The sequence below is a fragment of the Mustela putorius genome, unplaced genomic scaffold, assembly GCF_011764305.1.
Source record: "Mustela putorius furo isolate JIRA1106 unplaced genomic scaffold, ASM1176430v1.1 tig00000450_pilon_pilon_pilon, whole genome shotgun sequence".
NCBI classification, from domain to species: domain Eukaryota; kingdom Metazoa; phylum Chordata; class Mammalia; order Carnivora; family Mustelidae; genus Mustela; species Mustela putorius.
The window spans coordinates 8,535,029-8,558,260 of NW_025421385.1; the positions used below are offsets into that span (position 1 = coordinate 8,535,029).

Here is a 23,232-nt window from a genome sequence, read left to right on the forward strand (position 1 = left end):
GGACTCTCTGCAATTTCTTCCATCTCTCTGGCCATTCTTTGCCAGGATCCTTTGTTGGTTATTTTTCATCTTTCCAGCCTCTAACAATGCTCAAGGGCCCATCTGTCTTCTCTCTCCACTCCCTAGTATTCTCACCAAATGTCATGGCTTTAAATAGCATCTTTATGCCATTAACGCAAAAATCTGGATCTCTACTCTGGACCGATCCCCTGACACCCCAGTCTCCCATATCAAACTGTCCACTCAACACCTCCACTTGGATGACTAACATGTCTTTCATGCTAATGCACCCAAAACTGAACTCCCTCCAAAAAACGCTCCCTCTAAAACCTGCTCCTCTCAAGTGTTCCCTCTATCGGTAAACGGAAACGCCATTCTTGGTGTAGCTTCTAAGTCCGAGCAGTAGCTTCAATCAGACAACTCTCTTACAGGAACAACTGTAAAGGCCGAAACTAAAACTAAAAACAAAAATAAAAACCACAGAGACATTTTGAAGGCTCGAGAATAAGCCAGCCAGTGAAGAAATGAGGAACTGGGATCCCAGGGAGAAAGAAAATACCTAGGGATATACAACTTCTCCATTGTTTTTCTCCTGGGGCATTTGCTGAGTTTACGGGCAAGTAGAAAGCAGTGGTGAAGAGTGTCAGGAGTCTTTCAGATCTGGGCAGATAAAAATTACAGTTGAGAACTACAGACAGAACTTGAAGGGACAAGACCCCAGACAAAGTAGGTTCACAGAGAAATAAGCCTGACAATTTGGTTTTTATCCTTAAGGTGTTTACTGAATTCTAAGCTGAAAAGACACTAAAAATCAAGAAACCAAGACAGTGCAAAGTGGCTAAAAAGGCAAGCAGAGCTTTTAATAACCTCGTGGACTTGGGAATACAAAAATTGGAGTGCAAGGTTCCTAGAGATGGGTACCTATTGAACATCCCAGGCTTTCTGCTGAGATTCCTAAAGACTTATGCTCTTGGATCAGAGCAAACCAGAAAGCAATCAGCCCTCCCAATGCCTGAATCCTTGATTAAAGGTCTCCTACCCCAGGGCGCCTGGGTGGATCAGTGGGTTAAAGCCTCTGTGTTGGGCTCAGGTCATGATCCCAGGGTCCTGGGATGGAGCCCCACATTGGGCTCTCTGCTCAGCAAGGAGCCTGCTTCCTCCTCTCTCTCTCTCTCTCTCTCTCTCTCTCTGCCTGCTTCTCTGCCAACTTGTGATCTTTGTCTGTCAAATAAATAAATAAAATATTTAAATAAAAAAAAAAGTCACCAACCCCTACTCTAATTGCCAGCCAGAATAAAATTAAATCCTCCAGAAAGACATCAGCCAGAGCCTCTCCACAATTTCTTCTGCGTAATGGTTAACATCTTATGAAAAACTTTAGCGTGATCTTTAACTCCTTTCCTTCTCTAGTGTTCCATTTCTAATCCATCTGTATCTACCTTCAAAATAGATTCAGGATCTCTCTGACAGCTCCATTGCCTGGCCCCTGATCCAAACCACGTTCTCAGCCAGGCTTACTGTTTGATTTAGTCTCCTGCTTCTGCTTTGCCCTGCTTCAGTCTATTCTCAACCCAGCAACTAGAACAGATATGCTTTTTTAAAAAATTAAATTATGTCAGGGCACCTAAGTGATTCATGGGTTATGTGCCTGCCTTTGGCTCACATCATGATCTCGGGGTCCTGGGATGGAACCCCAGGTCTTCAGGCTCCAGGCTCAGCGGGCGGTCTGCTTCTCCCTCTCCCTCCAGCCCCCCTTCCCCCTGCTCCTGCATGCTCTCTCTCTTTCTTCCTCTCTCAAATAAATAAATAAATAAATGTTAAGCTTCTATTCAAAAGCCTTTGGGGTTTTTAACCTCAGAGTAAAAGTTCATCTTCACGCTGACCAACAAGGCACAAGGATCTGAATTCATTCCCTCTGACTTCATCTCCTAATGCTTTTCCCTGCTCCACCCCCTCTAGCCTCCTTAGTCTTACTTAGAACACACCGGGTTTGTACCTGCCTTAGAACTTTGCACTGATGGCTTCTTGGAATGTTAGAGTTTCAGTGCTCCATCTCCTTCACAGCTCCACTCAAATTCCACCTTCTCAGTAAAGCCTTTTCTGACCAATCTAAAATCTCTAGGTCCCACTCCACCTCTGATACCTCCTAGGCTGTGTTTTATCCTTAGTTCTTATAATTATCTAACATACATATTTTACTCACTTAGGAGTTCTCCAAGGACCCTGTGTTTCTGAGCTTTTGATCAAGCCATTCTAAATGTACATCCCCAAGTCTCTCACCGGTGAAAACACTACCACCCATCAAACAATTAAAATTTCACTTTCTCCTATAGCCCTTCCATAAATTACCTCAAAATTAAGAGATCAAACCTAAAAGTTTCAGGCAGTGTTTACCTCTAGCATTCACCATACACCTTTATTTAGAATTACTTATACCATACCTACACACTGGCTTTAGATCTTAATCTTCAAAGTGCAGGAGGAATCTAGCTCATCATTTACCAGACAGTTTGAAGTATACTTATTAATGCTTTTAATCCTCATGACAAATCCTAACAGATAAATTCTATCGCCCCCATTTTACAGACCAGGGAAATGAAGCACAAAAGCGTTAACTTGCCAGAGGCTGTGGACTTGGTACCCCGCAGAACCTGGGTTCAAAACCAGACAGCACTTAGCTGAGCTGAGGGGTGAATGCAAGTGCTAATAACTGACCATTCGGGGACACATACACTTCACTTACACAAACTGTAGGATTAACGTTGCTAATACTGAAACCAAAGCATCTGCATTTCCAAGCACAAACCCACCCCATGACGCCTCTTTCTTCAGAGTCTGGGGCCCGACAGATTAAGATACAGGAGGCCTAACAGACTCAACAAAGCACCCACCCCTCTGCCAACATTAGATGTCTGGGGGGCGCCCCCGTCGCCCGAGGATCCGCGGAGAGCTAGCGACGGGCGGGTAAGAGCACAGGGAGCGCGGGAAAGAGCGGACACGGCCGCGCAGCGCGGCGGCAGCCCGCAGCCCAAGGTGAAGGGGCGGCGGCGCTGGGAGCCGCGGAGCAGCCCTGGCCGCGCCCTAGCACGTAACAGAGCGGGGAGCCGGGGCGCCCCGAGTGCGCGGTCGCAGCTGACCAGCCCCGGGGAGCGGCGCGGCGGGAAGAGAAACAGCCGAGGGCGCCCCTTAAGGAACGCGAGCACGTGGCCCTGGAAGAATGGCGCCCACACCAGCCCGGCAGAGCCAGACTTCAAAGTGGGAACGAGGACCGCCTCGCTGCTCGCGCAGTTCCCCGAAGTCCCCAAGCCCGACTCGCTCGGGAGGCCGCTCCTGAACCGCAGGCGTCCACGCCGGGGACGCGCCGAGGGGCGGAGCCAAGGGCCGGACGTGCCCCGGGGGGCCGGCCTGCCCGCGAAAACCCCCGGCCGGAAGTGCCTGGAGGCCCCGCCCCCGGGCGGAACTCCGGGTTGTTGGGCAACCAAAGCGGGCTCCTCGGGCTGGCTCGGTGTTCCCTGGAACCAGCCGAGCGTAGCTCCCACCTCCTGTCCCGGCAACCTCCCGTCCCGCCCGCCGTCCTTCCTGCCGCCTCTCCTTGCGTCGCGGAATCCCTGCCCTTGGCACCACGCTCACGTCTCCGGCTCCCACGACCACTTAGCGCCCACCTGCCTGAAAGCCAGTCTCCACGGGAAGCGAAGCGACCGGGCCGCAGGCGTGGCCTCCAGGCTCCCGGACCGCTCCTCCCCGGCCATGGGCACCTACACCTACACCTACACCAGCCGGCCCCGGGCCCTGCCCTGCCAGCGCCGCCGTTACCGGGACAGCATAACGCAGCCGTGAGTGAGCAAGCAGCCCCGGTGGGGTCTCCACCTGCCCCGTCCCGGAGCCGCGGGATGCGGGCCCCTTCGCCCCCGCAGACTTCCCTGTGCTGCTCTGCCCTCTCCACACCTGCCGAAATAAACTTCTTCCCTAAAGAACTGTCCCGTGCGTGGAGGCATGAAGCGAGAAGGGGCACGGGCGGGCTCCCCTCCTGAACCTTAAACGAGCGTGAGTTGCTGGCGTGATCGATTTACCGTGGCCCGAAAACTCACGGTTCACGACCTTGGAGTCCGCTAAGTGCCGGTGGCCCCCCGTGGGCGCCTCACGAGCGGCCTTCGCGTACATTTTCCTCCGTAGTCCACAGTGCCGTGACCTTGCTTGAGTAACTCCGTTATGCAGAGGGGGACACGGGGACAGGTGACAGGCACGGGAGCACGTCCCGAATGACAGCCACGTCGAGCTCTTTCCACGCCAGTCTTTGGTCAGGAGTCAGGTTATCCTTCCGTGCTGAACCCCAAGTTGTATTTTTATATCAATAAGTATTTATGGGCAAATATTCGAATATCCGCTTCACTGTTATCCATAATAATGTTTACGGGCCTTTCCCAAGCTTGTAGTTCTTTCCATAAGCCTCAAATTTTGGAACCAGCAGAACTTCCCAAGAACGCAGACTCCACGGAAGTTGGAACCTTTGTGTCTTTTGTCCAGCTGGGATTGTGCCTGACATACAAGAGGCCCTCACACAAATTGTTACTATTACATTACTATTAAATTACACCAACACATCAGAATCAATGGTGGTTCATTAGGAATGATTTTTTTTAATAGTTGATAAGCAAGTTGCAGGACCTTGCTTATATTGATGCAATCTGTTGATAAAGCCATTGGAAGGAGTATGTGTGTATGTGTGTGTATTTGATTTTTCAGTTTAAAATTATCCTTAGTGGTGATTTTCAATTCAAAAAGTAATACATGCTTGTGAAGCAAATGAAAAAACAAAATAAGGATGAAAAGGGCGAGTTATCTCCCACTCACCTCTTTTCCTACTTCCCTTAACAATCTTATATTATTTGGGGCTCCTGGGTGGCTCAGTGGGTTAAGCCTCTGCCTTCGGCTCAGGTCATGATCTCAGGGTCCTGAGATCAAGCCCCGCATCAGGCTCTCTGCTCGGCAGGGAGCCTGCTTCCCCCTCTCTCTCCGTCTATTTGTGATCTCTATCTCTGTCAAATAAATAAATAAATAAATCTTATATTATTCTTTTACACCTCCATACTTGAGCATATGTACAGTTATATAGGAGGTTTATTTCCAAAATTGAATCATACTACACATGTTAATCTGCAGTTAGCTTCCCCACCTTTTTATAACCTATAATTCTTTTTTTTTCTAATTTCTTTACATATACATATACATACATATTTATTTTTATATAAACAGACTCCTGTGGTTCATGCTTGAGTACATTCTTAATGCCCAACCCCCTTCCCTTGTAAACTTCTTCTTTCCCTCCTGCCCCCAAGGTAAACCGTGTTAATGCCCTTACATGAATGTCTGGACTTTTCTCCACACTCACATTTTATGTACAAATATATAAATATATGCATACAAGCACACATGGGTTTTGTCTACCTCATAGCAATGCTAAAATTATACACAATTCTCAACATCTTCCTTTTCTCACTTAATTCTTTGTAGAAATCCCTCCAATTATTTTTAATAGCACGATATCCCCTGGGGCATAAATGTACTATGCATTCTTAAAATTTTCGATTTTTGATTAGGTATTCAGTTTGATTCAAGTTGTTTTTTTTTTTTAAGATTTTATTTATTTATCAGAGAGAGAGGGCGAGAGAACAAGCACAGGCAGACAGAATGGCAGGCAGAGGCAGAGGGAGAAGCAGGCTAACTGCCGAGCAAGGAGCCCGATGTGGGACTCGATCCCAGGACGCTGGGATCATGACCTGAGCCGAAGGCAGCTGCCCAACCAACTGAGCCACCCAGGCGTCCCTTGATTCAAGTTTTTATCGCAATGAGGAAGTTCTCAATAAACAACTTTTTGTGCTGGCCTTTTTATTTCTATGAAACAGATTCCTGGAATGGGGTTGTTAGATCATGTATATTTTTAACATGAACAGATGGAACAATATGCCTTTTCTTTAGTGATGTTTAAACATATTTTTCCTTACATCCTCACCAGCAATAGGTTTTATGGATTTTTTTTTCTTTTTGGCTTTTGATAGTTTGAAATCAAAACAAAAATTTTCCTCATGATTATATTAATTAGCACTAGGAGGTTTTAACCAAGTAAGTGTCCTTTAGAATTTTTTCTATTTTAAAAAATTCACTGGGTACAATGTATAGGACAGATTCTGAGAAAAATGTTCCCAACAGTTAAGACTAAGAGACTCTTGCAGTAGTCCAGGTAAAATATAGCGGTGGCAATAAGCGATGGAAAGATACGAAAAAGATTTGGGGAGTAGAATCAATAAGACTTGCTGGATACAGACAGTGAGGAGGAGAGAGGAATTATGTATGACTCCCAGGCTTCTAGATTAAGCCAGTTGGGTGGTTATTGGTACCAGTTAGAAACAGGGAACACTAAACACCTAAGAAGTTGGAGGGGGAGAGTAATAATTAGTTCAATCTTGAGGTTGCTTTCGAGACATCTCAGTGAGAGGTCACTGAGCATATCAATTGGATATATATTCCTGGAGCTCAGAGGAGAGTTCTGAGTTAAAGGTAAAATAAAATTGGGAGTTTTAGGTATATGGATTATGAGGAAAGCCCTGAAAATGGATGAATTCAGTGAAGGGCAAGAGAAGGCCTAGCCCTGAGATCAGGAGGAGCAAACACAGGCTGGGAAAGACAAGTCCTAGAAAAACAATCTGAAGACTATCCCGGTGTCATGGCAACTAGAAAAAAGAGTGCTTCAGCGAAGGAGTGACCAGCTGAGCTGAACTCTGCCCAGAGAGCGAGTAAGATGAGCAGTGTTACATGCCTGGGTTTTAAGTAATATGAGGTCAGGTTATCCAAAAGTGGTTTTAATATATGATAAAAAAAAAAAAAAAAGCAATTTACGACCCCTCTCAAAATCATTTCTAGTAGAGTGCTGTTATTGGTATGGGTCAATATTTGACTTCATAGCCATACATCAGATATCATTTAAAGAACTTTGAAAGAAAACATCAACAGTATGGTTTTTCACTACTGATATTCTGATTCCCCCAAAGCAAAATTCTATTAAGATTTAAAACAATATCATTTTAACAATATATCTCTGAGTTTAAAGAAACAACAAGAAACTTGATTTACTTACTTCATAAGCCCGATTCTGTGAATCTTTTCAATCCTTGAATCCAATTACCAGTACTTTAAGGCAGGCCCCTTTCCAACCGTCCATTTTCACATTTGTCAAGTAGTCTAACAGATGTACAGCCCTAAGTCCAGCTCTGCCACTTACTAGTTAGGTAACCTTGGGCACATTCCTTTCTGAATCTCCCTCCTCTTCTGTCAGATGGGAATGAGAGTTCCCAACTTGAAGCTTATTGTGAGCAATAAACAAAATATGTGAAGTGTCTGGCATATAGCAAGCATTCCATAAATGGTAGTAATTTGTCAGGGACTGTGCCCAAACAAAAATCTGTTTTCCTAACATTTGTATCTTAGTCTAAATCTAACTAAAAATGAGTTAACTGCACAGACCAACACTATTACAATCGTTATTTAGAATTTGCTATTTTACAGAGCTGAAGAACCTATGCATTACGGAAACATAATGTATGACAGAAGGGTGATCCGAGGCAACACTTATGCTCTACAGATGGGACCGCTGGTAAGTAAAATTTGAATATTCTAACACACAGCTTTTCAAAGTACTTGTGCTGAGCGACCAGTTTGTTTGTTTTCATTTCTAATTTGCTGTATTATAAAATAAAATACTGATCGATTACTAGAAAAATTAAATCTAATTTTTAAAAAAAGACATGTGAAATACAAGGCTGATGGTGGGTGCCGGGGATTCAGGGAGCGGGGGATTAGGGAGTTAGTGTTTAGTGGGGGCACGGGTTCAGTTTTGCGAAACGAAGAGTCTGGAGATGGATATGGTAATGGTTGTACAACAGTGTGAATGTACTTAATGCCACTAGATTCTGCACTTCAAAATGGCCTTCACCACAATTAAAAACAATGATTTAAAAAAATACAAAAACTCCAATGTTTTGCTAGATGAACAGCACTTTGTAAAACTGCTCTAAAAGCTTACACACTTCAACTCTCAATTTCTATAATTAAATTTTTACAGACCAGTTCAAACAGTTCACAGATAACACTTTGAGTAGCACTGGTATAACCTATTTAGGTTTGTTTAAATTATTTCATACTATAATACTCTCCTCATTATTTAATCCAAAATTCTTTTCTTTAATTTCTAATTTAATTTAGTTTCTTTAATTTCTAAATATTTATAATATTTATTGGGTTTTAGGTCCTGTGCTGAGTACCTAGGATACAGAGATGATTAGGATGTGGCTTGATGATTAAGAGTGATGATGAAATATAGTTAATCTGTAAACACTGTGTGATATATACATGCCCACCACCACCACATGGTGATATATGGAATATTAGACATTCTGAAGCATGTACATCAAAGCCATCAAGGAAACTCACTAAAAATATTGTATGTTTCAGCCATACCCTGGATCTGCTGCATTTAGAACCTTCAAGGGTTGGACACAGATAAGTGCATCATTAATTAACTTCTCTAGGCAGTTGGTACAGTCAGTTCAGGGACCAACATTTGAAAACAACAGCTCAAACATGCGAAATAGATGTGATTTGGCATCTTGTGGCAATAGCAATAAACACTGGCACACCTAGAACTAAACTAAAAAAGAGAATCACCTTTTTATAGTTTTTTAAAATTAATATTGTGATGATTTGATTTTTTTTTTTTTTAGTTCTTTAGTTAATTATTCAACAACTTACCTAAAAACTCTATACTGAGACTTCCAGTCCAGACAAGCAGGAATTTGTCAATAGCACAAGAAAATACTAGAAGATTCTGGAAGTAGAAAGAAGGAAATGGACTGGCTAGGGACCTCAGGATTTGAGCGACATAGTGATGAGTTCCCTAAGTCTTCTTAAATCCCATTCAGAACACTGGAGAAGCTTGCAACCCAGCACAACCAACAGGCGTGCTGGAACAGAAACCTTTTTACTACCCTTCCCCAGCCAAACCCCCATGGAAAAACTGCCCTGTCCCCCTAGTGGAGTCAGCAAGATGTGGCCGGCGAACTGGACTTCCATCCCCACACTGGCAGCAACTGTGCAGTACTCGTCGGTGCTCTGATTCACTCACTGAGGTGGTATCAACAAGGGCTGAGCAGGAAGCTTACCTTCCATTCTCACCCAGGGGCAGTGAGATGGCCAGAGATGGTACAAGTTGGTACCCTGCTTTTCCTGGGGTGACGGCAACAGAGTTAGGAGGCAGCTGAATTTTCAACCCTATCTGGCAGCAACAAAGAGAAACAAGTGAGAGAAAGCAGTGTTAGAGCTCCACTCCTCTATACCCCAATACTGGTGTCCCAGCAGGGAGCTGAAATTCTACCCCCACCAGGCACCAATAAGATGATTGATACAAATTGATCCTCAGCTTTCACATGGGGCCTAGCAGGAGGCTGAACTGCTATCTCCACCCATGCCTGCATGCCACAGCAAAAAGGGATGACTTCCTGCTAAAATAAAAAAAAAAAAAAAAGATTCAGATCCAGAGTTTCACATCCTAACACCCAAAATTTCCAGGATACAAAAAAAAAAGAAAAATCGCTCATCATACCAAGAACCAGAGCAGTCACAACCGGAATGAGGAAAATCAGTCAAGAGATGACGACACCAACATGACTCAGATGTAGGAATTACCTGACAAGGATTTTAAAGCAGTAATCATTAAAAAAATGCTTCAATCAAAAGTGAATAATTATGAACATTCTTAAATGAAAAAACAGAAAATATTAGCGAAGAAATAGAAGTCATACAAATGAGCCAAATGGGGGCGCCTGGGTGGCTCAGTCAGTTAACCATCTGCCTTCAGCTCAGGCATGATCCCAGAGTTCTGGGATGCAGTACCACATCAGGCCCCCTGTTCAACGGGGAATCTGCTTCTCCCTTCCCCTTCTGTCCCTCTCCCTGCTCCTCTCTATCTCTCAAATAAATAAATATCTTTTTTAAAAAATGAACCAAATGGAAAATATGTAAAAAGTCACATGACTTATCAGAAATGACATAGGGAGCAATCAGTGAATTCAAAGCCAAATCAATGGAAATTACCCATTTTGAATGACAATTAGAAAACAGGCCACAAAATATAATAATAATAAAAAGTTAAAAAAGCTTCACAGCTGAGGAGCAATAACAAAATGTCTAACATTCATGTTTTCTGAGTCTTGGAGAGGAGAAAAGGCATTTGAAAAACTATTTGAAGAACTAGTGTTTGAAAATTCCACAAATTTGGCAAAAGGCAAAACCTACAGATCTAAAAAGTCAGTTGAACCCCAAGCAGGGAAAACCCAAAGAAATTCACACCAAGACACAACAAAATCAAATTTCAAAACTAAGATTAAAAAATCCTGAAAGCAGCTATAAACACATGACACATTGCCAGAAGTGGAACAATTATTTGACTAACAGTGGTTCTTCATTTGAAACAATGGAGGCCAGAGAAAGTGGCACAGTATTTTTCAAGTCCTGAAGGAAAAGGGCTATCAAACTCTAATTCTAATCCAGTGAAAACGTTCTTCAGGAAGAAAGAGGAAAACAAGTTGCTCTCAGATGAAGGAAACCTGGAGGATTTGTCACCAGCTGACTTACCCTTAGAGAAGAGCTAAAGAAAGCTCTCCAAGTAGAAAGGAAATAATAAAAGAAGGCGGCTTGGGACTTCAGAAAGAAAGATAGATCACTGGATTAGGTGAAAATAGGGGTAAATACAATAAACTGTCTTCTGGGTGTTAAAAATCGTGTTTGATGGTTGAAGCAAAACTACAACATCATGTGATGTGGTGCTTAATATATGTAGATAAAATACTTAAGATGATTAGATTTTGATTGTATTTTAAAAGTAAGGAAAATAATGCTATCTAAATGGTAGTACAGTTTTTGCCTTCCACTTAAAGTGGTAAAATGTTGATATTAAATGTTGACTGTGGTCAGGTACATAGTATATTGTAAAACTTGGAGCAACTATTTTTTAAAAAACTATGCAAAGAGTTATAATGAAAACTATAACTTTTTTAACAGTTAAAAAAAGAATTCTAAGAAATGTTCCAACTAATTCACAGAAAGGAAATAAAAAGAAAACAAAAATTAGAACAAACAAATCAAAAAGTAAAAAGACAACCCTAACATGGCAATAGCTGCCTTAAATGTAATGTAATAGTTGTAATGGTTGTTTTAGATGTAATAGTTTGCTTTACTGTAATAGTTGCTTTAAATGTAAATGGTCTAAACAAGCCAATTAAGAGATAGATAGGCAGAGTAGATAAAAAAAAACAAAAACAAAACAATACAAAAGAACCCCAACCATGACCCAATTGTGTTCTGTCTACAAGAAACTCATTTCAATTACAGTGATGTAGGTAGGTCAAAAGTAAAAGGATGGGAAAAGATAAATACTAATTTTTAAGCAGTAGTTGTGGCTATCTAAATAACAGATAAAGTAGACCTAAGGAAAACAATATTACCGTGGACAAAGAAGGACAATACAAAATGGTAAAAAGGTCACAGTATACCAAGAAGATATAGCAGTCTTAACTATATATGCACCAAACCACAGAGCTTCAAAATACATGAAGCTAAAATTGGAAGGAGAAATAGACAAATCCATAATTTTAGTTTGGTACTTCAATATCCATCTATCAGAAAATCAGCAAAAATATAGAACTACACATCACCAACCAATAGGTTGTAATTTACATTTATACAACACTTTAACCTAACAACAACAAGAGTACATATGCTTTTTTTTTTTTTAAGATTTATTTATTTTAGATAGCACGAGTCGGGGCAGAGGGGTGCAGAGGGAGAGACAACCTCAAGCAGATTCTGCACTAAGCACAGAGCCCAGTGGTGGGCTTGATCTTATGATCCTGAGATCATGACCCAAACTAAACTAAGAGTCAGATGGTTAACTGACTGCACCAGAATTCATACAGTTTTGAGGCTCCTGTGGAATATTGACCAAGGTAGAACATATCCTGGGTTACAAAACAAATCTCAAGATACTTAGGATATTTGAAATCATACCATAATGGAATAATGTCTCTTTCAAAATTTCAAACTAGAAATCAATAATAGGTGATAAAAGGAAATCTTCAAACACTTGAAAATTAAGCAGCACGTTTCCAAATAATCCATAGAGGAAATACTAAAGGGAATTTTGAAAGACCACTCAGGACTAAATGAAGATACAACAAATCCAAATTTGTGTTTCATGCCAAAACAGCGCTGAAATGAAAAAAACTAAAAAGGAAAGACTTCAAATCAATAATCTAACCTCCTACATCAATAAATGGGGAAAAGATGAGAAAAATAAACCCAAAGCAAGCAGAAGGAAGAAAGTAATAAAGATAAAAGCAGAAATCACTCACATTGAAAACAGTAACAATAGGGGCCCCTGGGTGGCTCCATTGGCTCAGCATGGGACTCTTGATTTTGACTTAGGTCATAATCCCAGGGGGTGAGATGGAGCCCCAAATCAGGCTCAGTGCTGGGTGTGAAGCCTGATTAAGATTCTCTTTCTCTCTCTTTCCCCTCCTACCCCCACTTACACGCACTCACCCTCTCTCAAAAAAAAAAAAAAAAAAAAAAAAAAGTAGAGGCACCTGGATGGCTCAGTTGGTTAAGTGTAGAACTCTTAGTTTTGGCTCAGGTCATGATTTCATGGGTCCTGAGATTGAGCCCCACTCCAGGCCCCACAGTTAGCAGAGGGTCTGCTTGAAGATTCTCCGCCGCCCATCCTCCTCCCCCATGCATGTGCACTTGCATGCACACATACTCTCTCTCAAATAAATAAACCTTTTTAAAAAGCATACAAAAACAGCAGAGAAAATCAATGGACCCAAAATCTGGTTCTCTGAATAAAATTGGTAAACCTCTAGCAAAACTACCAAATTAAAAATGAGAAAGAAAACACAAATAGCAGATACCAGAATGACTATCAGGAGATATAACCATAGATCCTGCAACCATGAAAAGATTAAATTTCTTATCTTTGAAAATATCAGTAAAATTGATAAGCCTCTAGCAAAACTGACAAAAAAAGGTAAAAGAGGGGTTCCTGGGTGGCTCAGTAGGTTAAGCGTCTGTCTTCAGCTCAGGCTATGATCCTAGGGTTCTAGGATTGAGCCCAGTGTCTGCTCCCTGCTTGGCTTGGAGTCAGCTTCTCCCTGTTCCCCTCCCCTCCCCCCCCACCACTCATGCTCGCTCTCTCTCACTCTCTCTCTGTGTCTCTCTGTCAAATTAATTAATTAATTAAAATCTTTTAAAAAGAAAAGAAAGGAAGTAGAAGAGGAGAAACAAATAAGCAAATATCAGGGATGTAACTAGTAAAGATTCTGTATCTAGTAAAAGAGTAAAAGGATCATAATAGAATACTACAAATAAATCTATACATATAATTCAACAAACTAAATAAAATGGGCTGATTCTTTAAACTATAAACTACCAAAATTCACCTAACATGAAATAGATATTCTGAATTGTTTAATAACTATTAAAGAAATTGAATTTCTAATTTAAAAGCTTTCAAAAAAGAAAAAAAAAAAGCTTTCAAAAAAGAAATATCCAGGCCCAGATAGTTGCACTGGAAAATTCTACCAAGGATTTTTTTTTTTTTAATTCTCATTGATTTTACACAATTTACATAAATTTACACAATCTCTTCCAGAAAATAAAAGAAGAAGGAAAACTTCAGGGAATCAGTATTACCCTGATAACCAAATCAGACAAAGACACCTATAGACCAATAGCTATCATGAATGTCAATGCAAAAGTCCTCAACAAAATACTAGCAGAGAAACCAGCGGGGATTCCACACTCAACTGGGAGTCTGCTTGAGATTCTCTCTCTCTCTCCTGCTCCCCCTCCCCATCCCACTCATGTGTTCTCTTTCACCCTCTTTCAAAAAAATAAATTAAATAAATCTATGATATCATCACAACCAGAAAAAGTTTATGCATTTAAATGACAATGGCCACTGTATTAGGGAAATGGGAATATGGCATATTTTTAATAAATTTTAATGTTACCAGACTGTTTTTACAATTCTAATTTTAAATATTAAAATTTTTTCCCACACAAAGTCTTTCAAATTTCCCCATTCTTTTCATATTTACCTTGAGATAAGACAGGTTAGCTATAGGAAATGACTACAGAATGAGATACAGATATGAAATCAAGGACCTCTAAATATTGCAGAGCTCTACTGTAAATAATTACATTTTTAACCCATAATCAGCTATTGTTTGGGGACAATAGCTGGGACAGGCTTTGTTCGGACTGAGAATATTTCCTTTGTGACCTCACATATTTTTTCAGGAATTTTGTCTATGTGAAATTCAGATTTTTTTTTTTTAGATCCTAGTGCTTTTCAGTTCCTTAACTACACATTAAAATGTATTGTAACTGAGTAATTCCACAGTATACTTGGTTATGAGGCATCCAAGGAATTCACGGTAAAAATGCTTGAATAAGGAAAAAGAATTTATTAGATGGGATTCTGCAGCTGTTTATTCCAGGCAACAGTCACACTTTGAAGTTACTTACATGCTTCATCAGATAACTTTATAATTACCTGACAAAATTCAAACAGAATTTTAATCATGAAGTCACTGATAATCAGGAAGAATTGTATGACAGATGCTCTTACGCTATCCACTTCTGGAATGGCAGTTCTGTATGCTTTGAGAAATATCTTCTAAATTTTAGAAGCCTTTTCTGTCACTCAGCCTGGGCAGCCTGATCCTCTAGAGATTCAGAGACAGCAGCAGGCGAAGAGGAGGGCTCTTGCCAGAAAACGAGCCCAAGAACAGCTCAGACCACGAACCCCCGAACCCGTGGAAGGCAGAAAGCACGTGGATGTGCAAACAGGTATGTAACCATGGCCCTGGCATCATGGCTCCTGGGTTTGCTCACTTTTCTAAGTCAATTCTTTTTTTTTTTTTTTTTTGGCTTTTATATTACTTACATATCCGTTAATCTATGCAGTACTGCCCCAGTCACATGGTAGGAAGAGCGCATTCATTCAACAAATTCATAGACTGTATTTTATTATTATATTGGGAATAGCGGGAAGTATGCAATAAGGTCAAAAAAATTTATGACCAAATTAATTCTCTCTTAGCTCTTTTCACATACTTCTCTCTCCACCTGGGATTATTCCTCTCTCTTTTTTTTTTCATATCCCGACATGAATCCCTGCTGGACCTACAGGAGAAGAGAGCAGGGAAGTTCTACTTTGACATTTTGTCTTTTGAGAGGCATGAACTCAGCCAGATCTGACTCCCCCCCTCTCTCCCCAAAGCCGCTTCTGCTCTGTCCTTCTTCCACTGCACACATTCCCCAAGGCCACATGGGCTCTGCTGGGCCAGTGCCAGGCTTTCCTACTCATTTGGCTGTTCCCAGGATTACCGGGACCTCTAGGGTTGAGCGGTGGTGTTGTCAGGATCTTGATAATCAGACAACACGTGGTGTTTTCCTTAGACTGATGAAACTACTCAGGATTCACCTTGCATCTTGCCAAGATGGTGAGTGGTTTTACCAGTTATTGCTGGGTAGTTAGGACAAAAGGAACCAAACCATTCCAGGTCTTTTCCCCCCTACCTTGAGGCCAAGACTAGAATGCATATATGTCCATAATTAGCCAATGTAGCTATAATTCTACAAGAGCTAAATTTTAGTGTTTCTTTATACATCAAAATATCAAGTGATACAGTAGCAGCTGCTTTGTATTGAGTTTTCCTATATCTGAGACCATTCCAGTCCTCTACCTGTGCATCTCCTTTATTATTAAAAACTCCTTGTGATGAGTCATTATGATCCCTTTTACGGATAAAGAAACTCAGGCTCTAAGAAGATGTAACTTGACTAGGTCCTGTGTTCAACATCTGACTTCAGTTCTCATGTTCTTTGCATGATACTACACTGCCCTTGCCTAGGATAAATGATTCCTAAGGTGAAATTTGTTTCGTGTGTCTGTTTAATGATCTATAGCCTAGAGGGAACATCAAGTAACATGGTGCCTAAGTTTTAAAATATCCAGGAATTTTAAAATCTTTATATGTTTACTATCTTAGGATTCTGTTATACAGATGGATTATTAACTCTCCGTCTCTAATCATACTTTGCATCTTACATTCACCTAAGCTTCATGTTCTTTAGTTCCATTTTCAAGTACTAAGCTCAGTGCTTTCTCAACGTTCCATAAATGCCCTAGCCCAACTGGCTCAGTGTTCTTCCAAATACATAAAACTGCTTAGGACAAGGCATGAATTTAATCCCACAATTGAGCACTTCTTTTCTGATCTATTTAATTCTGTTTTGAAGGAGCTATGCTTCCTTCACATCAATACACGTATATGCTTGAAATAGAACAGAATTTCAAACTCGGTTTGTACGGTATTCTCTTAGAAATATACCTTGAAGAAATTGCTGACCGCATAATAGAAGTTGATGTGGAATGCCAAACAGATGCCTTTTTGGACAGACCACCAACACCCCTCTTTATTCCTGCCAAAACTGGCAAAGATGTGGCCACCCAAATACTGGAAGGAGAGGTACAGTACATTATTTGGACTTCCTTCTATCTTCTTTATAAATAGGTAAAGTTAGGTTTAGTTAAAAGCTTACAAACCACTTCATAATCAGAAAGATGCTACCTACTGGATTTCTTTCCAAATGTACCTATAATAGTTTTATTCTGAACTACAATGTTCTGATTTACCCTCTTTGCTGATCAGAAATAAAAAGCATTAGAAATATTTTTAGAATATCTGCACTTTGATTTTTGTGTGTTTGCATACTTAATATAGGGATACAAGGTAAACTTGTACCAAATAAAGAAAAATACTATCTCTGGTATAAGAGGTTCCCTATTAGTTGCTTTTAAATTATATAGTTTTCATGAAGATACTCTATGTTAGGGAAAAAAATTCTAAAATATTTACATTTTCATATCAATGTAGAATGCACAAATAGACCAGTTTAGGAAATTGAAGAGAGGGCAATTCTTATGCACATAATGACTTAAGTGAGATTTAAGATTTACTTGAAGGAATTGCACTGAATTTGGGAAATAAAGTAAGTCTTCACAAACTACATAGAAGGGTATATTTGCCTCTAAATTCTAGAGAAGAATCACCAAAATGCCCGTTATTCTTGTTCCTTAGTTCCTTGGTTCTTCAAACTGTTAATGAAAATCTAATAGAAAGGGCAAAAATTAAGAAATATAAGGATATTTCTTTTGGGTTTCAGAATTTGATCTTAAAATTGTTGAGTACCAGAGTTCATTCTGATGAGTACGTAAGTCTTTTTATAATTTTTGGCTGCTCTTCTGTGTGCCCTGTATGGCTGTTGTGAGTTTTGGAAACCATAAGTAAGTCACCATCACAGCGTCTGGCACACAGAAGATCCTCAATAAATAGAGAACCCTGCCATTACCTCTTTTCTGGATATTCTTTCTTTGAGCATTTGGTTCATGATTAAAATTTTAAACTTGCTTTAAAAAAATTTTTTTAACTTGCTTTGTCCTGTGTGTTTAAGCTCTTTGACTTTGATCTTGAAGTAAAACCAATGTTAGAAGTTTTGGTGGGAAAGACCATTGAGCAGTCTCTTCTGGAAGTGATGGAAGAAGAGGAGCTGGCCAACCTGTGGGCCAGTCAGCACGCGTATGAGGAGCTGCGCAGCGCTGAACTCGCTGAAGTTCAACGACTTGAAGAGCAAGAGAGACGGCACAGAGAAGAAAAAGTATAGAATTCTAGTTTTCTTTCTTAGTCTTTGGCTATTTAACAGATTATGTCCTGAATCACGTGGTATGTCATAGGCTAAAAATCTTTGCAAATATGTCGGGAAAATGTTTGTTGCTACAAAAGAGGAGATAACTGAGCAACAAACTTTACATTTACAAACTTTTTTACATTTACATTACAGGTTTATAGAACTTTTAGTAAGAAAAGTTTTAGAATCTAGTTTTTAAAATGTGCCAACAGGCATGCCTGGGTGGCTCAGTCGGTTAAGCATCTGCCTTCGGCTCAGGTCATGGTCCCAGGATCCTGGGATGGAACCCGCATTGGGCTCCCTGCTCAGTGGGGAGCCTGCTTCTCCCTCTACCTCTCCCCCTGCTTGTGTTCCTGCTCTCTCTCTCTCTCTGTCAAATGAATAAAATCTTTTTAAAAAGTAAAAATAAAACATAAAGTATGCCAATTACCTTCAGTCAGGAAACACTAAACTCTGTGATCTTTGAGAGTCTTTCTGGGTCTGGCAATAATTGCTGCCCTATGTTGGACACTGAATAGATAAAGTATATAGGAGTGCCTGAATACCTAAAAGAGTTCAAATAATTTCCCAAAGTTTAGTTTACTGCACAGAATAGCTTAGTTGTTTGCATATTCTACTTAATACCTAATCAAATAGACTTTCCATTTTTCTCCATGATGAATAATTAATTGTGTAAAGGGCATAGGGCTTATGGTAGAGATTATACAAATGCAAGACTATTTGTTTACAAATGTGAAATGAACAGTGGCAAAATTAGCTTTGTTGAAATCGGGGAAATCCTTATCGAAGGAAATGTACTTGTTTATTTACTATTAGGAAATATACTATGAAAATAATGAATAAAATCACCTAGATTTATACTTGCTTAAATTCTGAAAATAGACTTCATTAGAAACTATATTAATGCTCCCACTTCCACATGGGAGTAGAGGAGATGGTTCCTTAGCTTTATAGATATCCTGTAGTCTATAAGAAGCAACAACAACAAAAGGGAGGTTTATAATTTTCAGAGCTCTATGAACTCAGAGAAGCTCACAAATGAGACAACTCACGGATCCACGTTCTTTACCTGAAGATGTCTGAGCCACTGTAACTGTTGTATTGATAATAGTTTATGGTAATACAAATCACAAATACATATAACTATTATTCTTTGATATTATCCATACAGTTAAACATGTTCATCTTCAAGTGATTTTACTTAAAAGTGGATCAGGAGATGAGTCTTCCCTTGAGCTCCATCTCTTTTTTGAAATCAATAACCAGTAGCTGTTGAAATTCATTTAAATCTTGAATGAAAATTATGAACCATTCCGATTCCTTGCTGTCCATTTTTTGATACAAATACGTGTCCAGATTCTTCCACTCGCTAGATTCGGTGTTTGGGGAGCACCTGACCGGCTAAGTAACCGTGCGCGGTGGTGTTTTCTGTGCGCAGGAGCGGCGTAAGCAGCAGCAGTGGGAAGTGGTCTACAAGCACAACGAGACCGCGCAGAAAGTGGCCGCCCGAGTGTTCGCGCAGCGCTACCTGGCGGACCTCCTCCCATCCGTGTTCGACAGTCTCAGGGACGGTGGCTACTTCTACGATCCCATTGAAAGAGGTGGGTTGGTGGAGGTGGTGTAGGATCAGTGCTGCAATACGCATCTTCCTAGTGCTTCCAAGTAATCCCTTGCCCATGTTTATGTTGAATTGGAATCTATCTTTATAAAACAAAATTTTTAAGTCAATTATAGTTGTTTTAAGTAAGTACTGCTATTATTGAGAGGTATACTATAAAGCTCATGATTTTAGGGTGTCAGTCTGTCTGTACTAAGAAGCAACATTGGGTAGTAGGCAGAAATACGGGCTTGATGTCAAAAACGAGTTTGGGTCCCAGTTTCACCATCGAGCAGCTGTATGACCTTCAGTTTCCTCATGGGTGAAACAAGGATTATTTAGGAGCTCAATATCCTAATATGTACGGAACATAATATGTATAAAATATGTGCAGACGTAGTTGTTCACTTTTTCTCAGCTGACTTCCTATTCCACTCAAAAACCCTTTGGGGACAGCAATGAAAGTCGTGAATTCATTTAATTAGGTGTCTCCACCACCCTGGGAACTGAATTAAGTGTGGGAGATAAAAATGAGGAGACCTGGTCTCTACCTTTAGAGAACTCACACCTGTCAGCTTTCTGTGAGCACCCACCCAGACCCACCCCTCAGCTAACCTGACCAAAGGAACCTCACCCTCCTTCCTCAGGTTCGAAAGCCCTTAGATGCACATTGCTTTTGTATACAGGTCCTATTTCAAAAGGCTAATAGTATTGTGGAGCAGAGGTTAGTAATGTTAATCTTCACTGAATACATACTCAATTCATAGAGAGAGGTCAGATTACACACAACCACTGGTTTACAGTTATATCATACTTTACCATTTATGTAGTATTTTTCCATTTGACCCTCCCAGGAACCCTGATGGGGGGAAGGGGTAGATAGGGCAGATGAATTCCCATTTTTCAGAAGTAGAAACTGAAGCTCAGGGAAGTGAAATGCCTTCTCCCAAGCAGCCATTCAGCTTCAGACTCTGACCCCAGACCCACTGCTCCTTCCATGCTGCCCTGCCAACCCCCTGGGGTCTAGCTAGACCTCTGCTGGTAGTCATAGAGGCTGATAACTTTTTTTTCCCCTCTCAGAAATTGCTGGAAAAGTCAGTTACAGATCATTTAGAAGCTTAAAATGAGCCTCATGCCTCAGATTAAAAATGATTTCTAGTAGTGAATGTAATACCCTATTACATTCTCTATTGTCATCCCATTGAAAACTAATGGATGCTATCCCCCCCCCGCAAAAAGCCATTTTGAAACATTAAAGTGTGTATAATAATGGATCATATTTTTTTAAAGGCTCACACAGTAGAGTAGATTTCCATTTCAGTTTGAACAACTTTATCACTAGTGGAAGCACCTAGTTTCTGCCCCATTTCTGGACGGCCTTCTTCTCAGACACTCTCTGACCCTTGGAGAGCTTGTCCTAGGGCCCAGGCTTCAGGCTTCTCTTTATCAGCACGGTTCGATCCCATATTCGCATCACATTTGAATTGGGGTTCTGCTCCCAGACCCACATCTTCCTCCCTACTCCCCAACCCCCACCCTACCTCCTTCAGCAAGCCAGAGTGCACCTGTGCAGTTAGCTCCAAAGGCCTGGACACCAAGGAAGACCTCATAGTTTTGAAAATATTCTTTTTACTGCAATAGAAGGGAAATGGACCACAACATGCTTAGAGAATGTGGCAAAAGTAATGCTGTGTAAGTCTATTTGACATTTTGTATTAAGGAAACAGTGTTGATGAATCTTCAACAATTAGGGGGAAGGCACAGATTCTTCCTATCTATAATAATTTATTAAAATCAGTATAATGATTGAATTTCATTGTAACAAAATTAACCTTTTTTTATTACAGATATTGAGATGGGATTCCTTCCATGGCTAATGAACGAAGTTGAGAAAACCATGGAATACAGTATGGTGGGAAGAACAGTGCTTGACAGTAAGCTCTTTTATTTTACTTAAAAGTCACTTCTGGGGGCGCTTGGGTGGCTCAGTCAGTTAAGCATCCGACTCTTGGTATCAGGTCAGGTCAGGATCCCAGGGTCGTGAGATGGCGCGTGTACCAGGCTGTGTGCTGGTCGTAGAACCTTCTTAAGATTCTCTCTCCCTCTCCCCCTCCGTCCTTGCCCTCATGTGTGCTTCCTCTCTCTCTCTCAAAAAAAAAACAAAAAACAAAAACAAAAACAAAAAATCACTTCTGGGGCACCTGGCTGGCTCAGTTGGTAGAATGTGACTCTTGATCTTGGGATTATAATTTCAAGCCCCACACTGGGTGTAGAGACTACTTAAAAAAATAAAATATTCTTTAAATATAATCCTTTTTAAATTATTTATTTATTTATTTATTTATTTGACAGAAAGAATCACAAGTAGGCAGAAAGAGAGGGGGGCAGCAGGCTCCCCGCTGTGCAGAGAGCTCAATGTTGGGCTCGATCCCAGGACCCTAGATCATGACCTGAGCCGAAGGCAGAGGCTTAACCCACTGAACCACCCAGGCGCCCCTTAAATATAATCTTTTTTTTAAACATTCATTTCTGAGATTTTTCAACAGAAAGAATAAATAGAAGAAAGATGTTAAATTTGATAGTTTTCATTTTTAAAGTTTCATTAGCTCAATTATATTAACAAAGGCACCAATTTTTACCCTCAATAGTATTTTTGGTTCTTGTGTAATTTGATCAGAATCGGTATCTTCTCTCTTGACTGTATAAATCCTGCTCCGTTAGAACAGGCATTGATCTGAATTCATATTCAGCGCATTAGGTCGCGTAGAAGTGAAGTGGTGCTGCCGTTGTAGAGAACTAACACAGGGAAGGGCTGAGGTCTGGCGGATGCTTCCCGCTCCTCTGTAAGTCAGCCTTACAACTGCTCTAACAGGAGCAATCACAGTGACTTTTGCACATGTACTGTTCCAGTGCTGATTCGCGAGGTGGTGGAAAAGAGACTGTCCATGTACGAGCATAAGGAGTACCCGCCCCCAGAGGTGAAGCCTGAGGATGGGCTTGGTGGTCCCGGAGCGATGGGAGCACCACTGACGGATGAGGAGTTCCTTAAACGAAGTATGTCACAGCCACAGGGGCCCCTTTCAGACAGGGACTCCCTGCAAAGAACACTAAGCAATGGAAGGTATGTGGGGGACATGTCGCCCCAAGAAGGGAGCTTCATGGAAGAAGAAGAGGATGAGCAATAAGAAGACCTCAGGGAGAGAACGGTTGCCACCGAGGGGCGCCTTCGAGCCGGGACACGCTCCTCGGCCAGTCAGCGTTGCAAGCGATCAGGTAACGCGCAGGTCCCCTCAGGTTATGGAAATTATGTTGTGTTTACTCAACATTGTCTCATGGACTGGGCAAATCAAATATGTTGAAATAATAAAACTAATTAAAAATGAAATTTAATTCATTTATTTAATGGTAGATATCTAGAAGCTGTGTTGTTGTAACTCTAATGAGAATCATGTCTGATTACAAGCTTTCTGTTACCACGAATGGAACTAACAAATATATTTTCCCTTAATTTTTCTGATTTTGTGGTTTGTTTGTTTTTTAGTGTCATATTTAATGTTAGATATCAGTGCTGTTAGCCACTGAGACTTTCTGCTCTACAGGAAAACTATTCTACCTACCCCATGAAAAAATACCTAAATGTCACATCACTGAAAGCTTTAGTGCTCCTCCTTGTAAGGACCAACACATACACCCTTACCTGTGTGAGACTAAATAGATCGCTACCCCTTCCGTCCTCAATGTTCAAGTAAGGTTCAAGGGATTCTTTGAATTGG

At 40.8% G+C, this 23,232-nt stretch overlaps 1 protein-coding gene across 1 annotated transcript; it reads left to right on the forward strand.

The window, feature by feature from the left end:
- Positions 1 to 2,817: 2,817 nt before the first annotated feature.
- On the forward strand, positions 2,818 to 22,976 carry RSPH3 (radial spoke head 3; the record flags this gene model as incomplete). Its single annotated transcript, XM_004770909.2, has 8 exons — positions 2,818 to 3,833; positions 7,561 to 7,648; positions 14,817 to 14,958; positions 16,498 to 16,643; positions 17,629 to 17,832; positions 19,301 to 19,463; positions 21,307 to 21,393; positions 22,370 to 22,976. Coding segments are annotated over 8 exons (2,121 nt in total), but the record flags the coding sequence as incomplete, so codon positions are not given.
- Positions 22,977 to 23,232: the final 256 nt, after the last annotated feature.